The sequence below is a fragment of the Poecilia reticulata genome, linkage group LG14, assembly GCF_000633615.1.
Source record: "Poecilia reticulata strain Guanapo linkage group LG14, Guppy_female_1.0+MT, whole genome shotgun sequence".
NCBI lineage: Eukaryota > Metazoa > Chordata > Actinopteri > Cyprinodontiformes > Poeciliidae > Poecilia > Poecilia reticulata.
The window spans coordinates 15,949,191-15,955,370 of NC_024344.1; the positions used below are offsets into that span (position 1 = coordinate 15,949,191).

Genomic DNA, 6,180 nt, shown 5'->3' on the forward strand with positions numbered 1-6,180 from the left:
AAGGAAGGAAGGAAGGAAGGAAGGAAGGAAGGAAGGAAGGAAGGAAGGAAGGAAGGAAGGAAGGAAGGAAGGAAGGAAGGAAGGAAGGAAGGAAGTTTAAAACCACAGGCCAGAGAAATGGGTTATATAATATTTTCCCATAATGCATTTCCTCCCCGTTCCCATACTCACAAAACATACTTCAATAAAATTGAAACTTTGCCATTTCATCATTCTGCTAAATCACATTGAAACATTTCTCTCTTTTTCTTTTTGGTTTTCTTTCCCTGCCACACGTCTCTCCCTCTCCGTGTTCATCCATCTGCTGTCATCTCAAGCGTAGCGGAAACACAGAACGGCTTGCTGCGTACCGAGGTCTCCGAAGTGCGCCGCCTCCATGTGGCTCGGCTGCTTCTTGAGGATGGCGGTGCGGCCCCGAGCGAAGGAGTCCATGTTGGCTGATATGGCGCTGATGGCCACGTGGCTCGGCCCGGCGGCGTCCAGGACGGCATTGTGGTTCTTCAGTCCGTGTGATGGAGAGTGGGGGCTGACTGGAACTGGGTCAAAAAAAAAATGAAATAAAGCTGAAAAATTACAGCGATGTTTTCAAAGTGACGTCAGTGTGACATGGATGACAGAGCCTTTGATTGTGGGTGTTTTTGAAAGAGCTCTTAGTGTGCGCAGGCCATAAAAAGAAGCCTGAGAGGACAAACTGTGCAGTGTTTGACTGACTGCTTTGTGTTTCGCTGATAGCAAGAGCTTGTTACTTGGATCCTAATGATACATTAACTCTGTTTAGAATAACTAAAGCAAACCTAACCCTACAAAAAACTAAAGACTCTTAAATCCAAGGTTGTCTTCCATGCTTAGATAAAAACTCAAGAGACTCACTTTTTAATACCCCATCCAAAGCAAACAAACTCAGTTGTTTTGTGAAAGCATTCATTCCCCTTAAACTCTTTCACACATTATCTCACAAACACAAGCTTCAATGTAACTTCTGCAGATTTTATGTGGCAGACCAACACAGAGAAGCACAGAGCTAAAGTGGATACAACATTTTCTCACTTCTGAACCATTCTAACATGAATATCTTTGAATGCAAACTGACCTATTATTCTTCTGAATATGGGGCTGAAACGACTAATACGATTCACCTCCACAAGCTTCTCACGACACAGTTTCCAATTTAAACCCTCTTCTGTGATGTTTTACAACGCCGGAGGTAAAGACGAACTCACCTTTGTTAACTTTAGCATCCGTTACTCTCTCGGGTTCCTTGCTTTTGGCTGTAGAGAAAAGGAGAAAAAAGGCGACGTGTAACTGAAGACGTAAACACTCGGGATCATGACACAAGGTGAGAGCAGCGGGACAGAATGGAGATGCACGGCGAAGGGAGACACCGCTGCAGCAACGGGAAAACAATATCTAGTTACTTGATGACACGGTCGGGAATCCAATATACTGGATGCAGCACAAAAAATGTATGACATGGGAACTTGCGCAGCATTTATCCCTAAAGGCCTTTCAGCTCTAGAGAACTAAAATATTCATCAAGCCAACCAAACTGAGGTCAAAACTACTTATATAGAACCAGGTGGCTTTGGAGGATCAGCGTGAGAATCCCTGACTAAACATCAATTCCTCTCTGTGTTTTTATGTCTGCTGTCCTCTAGTTCAGTGTTTTTCAACCACTGTTCCGCAGCACACTAGTGTGCCGTGAGTGATCGTCAGGTGTGCCGTGGAAATTATTCAATTTCACCTACGGTACCTTATTTTCCGGACTATAAGCTGCTACTTTTTTCCTAAGCTTTGAACCATGCGGGTTGTAGCCCGGTTCGGCTTTTCTGTGGATTTTTCTTCAACCACCAGAGGGCTCTCTAGCAGAAAGTGAATCATTAGAAGTCAAAATTGTAAATCAAAGAAGAACGCGCTAATTTTCATTTAGAACAACCACATACAGATGCTCTCACCGCAGGTAGCGGTGAGAGCATCGTATCTAGCAAGACTGATGACAGTGATGGAAAAGACAGTGAGGCTCAGCAGTAGTTGGAAAGAACATGGGTCCAACATATCTSTGTGAAGTGAGCTTCTCAAGCCTGGCTACTATAAAAACTAAAAACAGAAACTGAGAGGTGTTGAGGAAGAGCTTTGTCTTTCTTCAATTTTTGCCAGGAAATCAGCTCCGTTTTCATCCAAACATGCACAGGTTTCACACAAGGTGGGTAAAATATACAGATATTGACATTTTGTACAGCAACTCTTTATACTGCAACAGTGAATATGAAGTGAAATGTTTCCCAAATATTATTGCTTCTTTCAGAATAAGAATTATTTTCTGTATTCCGGCTATAAGAATGCTTGTGGATTAGTTTGTAAAACACTTTGAAGTTTCTACAACTTCTTTAAATTTAACACCACAGTGTTGTGGTACTGTTCAGGTGTATTTTTGAAGTGGACATGTTAAGTGCAATTTGAAATAAGAAATGTAAAATGTGATTAAAAAAAAATACATTTTTGTGTTTATTTGATTCCTATTCAAGAGACTTTGATAAGAATGACTAAATATGTAATATAGGCGGCTACAGAGTATCTTTGTTTCCATTTTTGGTTGGTGTTGTGCCTCGTGATGTTTTCAATTAAAACAATGTACCTTGGCTCAAAAAAGGTTGAAAAACACTGCACTAGTTAAGTGACTCTTAATTAAATTTGCATGTCATTATTCAAACAATCCAGGCCTATTCNAACAGTGAATATGAAGTGAAATGTTTCCCAAATATTATTGCTTCTTTCAGAATAAGAATTATTTTCTGTATTCCGGCTATAAGAATGCTTGTGGATTAGTTTGTAAAACACTTTGAAGTTTCTACAACTTCTTTAAATTTAACACCACAGTGTTGTGGTACTGTTCAGGTGTATTTTTGAAGTGGACATGTTAAGTGCAATTTGAAATAAGAAATGTAAAATGTGATTAAAAAAAAATACATTTTTGTGTTTATTTGATTCCTATTCAAGAGACTTTGATAAGAATGACTAAATATGTAATATAGGCGGCTACAGAGTATCTTTGTTTCCATTTTTGGTTGGTGTTGTGCCTCGTGATGTTTTCAATTAAAACAATGTACCTTGGCTCAAAAAAGGTTGAAAAACACTGCACTAGTTAAGTGACTCTTAATTAAATTTGCATGTCATTATTCAAACAATCCAGGCCTATTCCCTTGCTCACAGCTTCTTTAACCCTCCATCCAGGTTATTTTGTGTGGATCTAAACAAATCTGGGTTTCTATATATTGACATTTAAAGAGAAAGAGAGACTGCATTGGCTGTTGAAGACTTCTGAATGTAAAATGTGAAAGGGCCTGGTGTCTGTGTGCATGGGGGACGAGTGAACAGAAGGCAGACGGATCCCTAGTCATTAATTTTTACGACGTTAATGAGTTACGTTTTTGAAAACATGAATAGCTGGAACAACAGGGAGATATATCGTTTTACTAAAAGGTCTGTCACAATAAGCAATAAATCAATTCATCACATGATAAATTTAAACAAACTCAATCATTTCCATTTGAATGATTTATCCATTTTCTATTTCTTTCTCTCTTTCCACCAAAAAATGGATGACAAAAGCATCCAGTTCGTTGCTTTGGTTTCAACCAACCCTTTTTTTGAAGGACAGTTTTGTTAATAGAACCTTTATTATTTATTTTATTTGTGATTTCTGTTGTTTTATTTATTTTGGATATTGAAAATGTCTTCCATGACAGTTCCAGTGTTACATGTTGATTAAAATTTAAAACTTACTGATCGTAGAGAATGTGTTCTTGTGTTATTATTATGCCATTACAGTACCATTATATTACTGGGAAACAGTCTCAAACAACAATATCATCATTTATCGCAATAACTTCTGTGGACAATTTATCGTCCAGCAAAATCTGTTATTGTGACAGGCCTACTTATCAATTCATTCTATGAGCTGAGCAATGGGGTCAGTGGCCGATTTTCAGACCTTTGCGGAGGCAGGTAGGATCGATGGATAAGATCGGTGATCGGTTTCACGTGTAGGTATCATGCGATCGCCCAAAATTAATAAAATGTGAGCTCATCAATCGGTTCACCCCACTATAGCCTATAAAATGGGTCTGACATTCCTCGAGCGCCAGCGTTCTGCAAATGAATGTATGGTTGATGGCCACGCCTTTTCAAAATTTGCCTTCATGAAAAGGAGGCATTTCAACCTTTTGTTTCGGGTGTGTTGGAGCAGAGATGCATCCAATAGTTGCAGAACAGTTGCACTCGAGGACTGCAGCTGGAGGCCCCTCGGTCTAGTGCTTCAGCAATTGCTTCCCATTATCAACTGGAGCCGGACAAGAGTTTGCTGTAGATTGTAGTTGAGTCAGGATCTATAAGCAATATTGGAACATCAACAACACCCCACAGACCAGCCCTTGGGGACTGGACTTGGACAACCCTGATGTAAAATGTTTGAAATGACTATCATAAAAAAAAAAAAWTTTTTAACTTGTATGCCCACTTGGACTTCCCATATGCAGAGCCACTGGTTTCCTGTCAGTCCTGATTACCATCGCTGCTCAGAGCATCCACTGTCTTTTCAACACTTCCTCCTTTTTTTGCAAACAAGCTATGTCAGCAACTCTGATGCAACCAATAAGGAGGGGAAAAAAGCCATTCATCTCACTCGTTAGAATATAAAAAAAATTACTAACTGAGCTGGTTTTCTAAAGAAACATGGAATCACTGCAATTTGATGGAGTGCTAAGAAAGACTGCATAGTTAGCAAGAACGAGCCGAAACTACAGTGAGCTAACAGAGATACTCTGTAATACATTCAGTTGCTGAAGGTAATCCGGGAGATGTTTACCTGCATCATAGAAATATTTGATGTTATGCAATTACAAACGTCAGACAGATTGCATTTGAAAAGTGGTCAGCCATTTCTAAACCCTGGTGTTGTTCAAGAGTGTATTGCATCGGAGACATGTCAGGCTCCTCTCGTTATAAACAAAACATTATTTACTACAAAGTGCTCTAATGAGTGCGACCTCTGCGGTCACACCTTATTACTTTATGACAGGTGACAAGTCTGTGCGCACTCAGCTCAATGAGACTGAATGAAACTAAAGTTAGCATGCCACATACATTTACACAGCTGCCCACAGTGCAGATAACGACAATTATACGAGCTAGAGGTAATGCAGAAGGAGGCTCCACACAGGCGATGCAGCTCGCGAGTAGTTTCGAGGTGACAGCACGAGGCAGCTTTATTGCCAACCAGACCAACAACAGGTTTGGTTAGCTTACAGAGGCCACCGCTAAGCTAACCGCGCCACTGCAGCAGGCAGCGGCGGCAGGAGACCATCACCATCACCACCACCACCACCCCGGCGCCCCGGTCCGTTTTAAACCCCGCTGTTTTTAATCCCAGTTCTGTCATGTTGCCGTGGGCTTCTCCGTCCTCGGCGGGACTCTTCCCCGATAGCCGCGGCTAACGCTGCAGATCAGCAGTTTGAGCTTCTTCCTCACCTTTCCTCTTAAAAAACGACATGACGGGTTTCGCACTCTGGACGCTTCCTCTGCTCACTATCACCGTCCCAGGGACGTCCCACGAATCCCTTCATTCAAACGCATCGGCTCCGTACACTCCTGAGGCGGAAGTCGGTTTTATTTCGGAATCTCCTCCGGTCTGTGCTGTCAAATCAAAATTATCCCCAAATCCAAGCCGAGCTCGGTGGCCATATTGTCAATAAACGACCAACTTCCGGGCTGGTTCTGGGAGCAGCATTGTGGGAAATGAAGTACTTGCCCGCTCTGGTCGGAAGATGGTGCTGTTTGTCCGCAGTGTATTAACGTTAGAAGTTTCAAATGTAAATACACAATATATATTTATCAGTATATTTAGATTTTTTTCCCCAACATAATACATATTTTAGCTCCACCAGTTTTACAAATTAAAGTTTTTTTTCTTGTGGATTAACAGTTAGGTCTTGGCTTTGAATTAGGTCATTCTAATGTGTATATGGTATAGACAATCATTTACAATTATGCCAAGTGTTCACTTCCATATGTAAAAAATGTTAAAACGTACAAGTAAATAAAATAAAAATGGAAATCACAAATATAAGATTTACAAAAAGGCTAAAACGGAGCAGTTTGAATTTGCAGAGGAATTGATTTCCTAAC

At 40.6% G+C, this 6,180-nt stretch overlaps 1 protein-coding gene across 2 annotated transcripts in view; it reads right to left on the minus strand.

The window, feature by feature from the left end:
- Positions 1 to 5,775, minus strand: part of akap10 (A kinase (PRKA) anchor protein 10) — a 15,629-nt gene extending 9,854 nt beyond the window's left edge. Inside the window, exons 1-3 of one of the 2 annotated variants that reach the window (XM_017308431.1) lie at positions 5,524 to 5,775; positions 1,221 to 1,268; positions 351 to 536 (exon numbers count right to left, since the gene is read on the minus strand). In XM_017308431.1, coding sequence (XP_017163920.1) covers positions 351 to 536; positions 1,221 to 1,268; positions 5,524 to 5,545 — 256 coding nt within the window. In that variant the 5' untranslated portion in view covers positions 5,546 to 5,775. The remainder of the gene's footprint in view (positions 1 to 350; positions 537 to 1,220; positions 1,269 to 5,523) is intronic. The other variant, XM_008428314.2, reaches the window with a different exon arrangement.
- Positions 5,776 to 6,180: the final 405 nt, after the last annotated feature.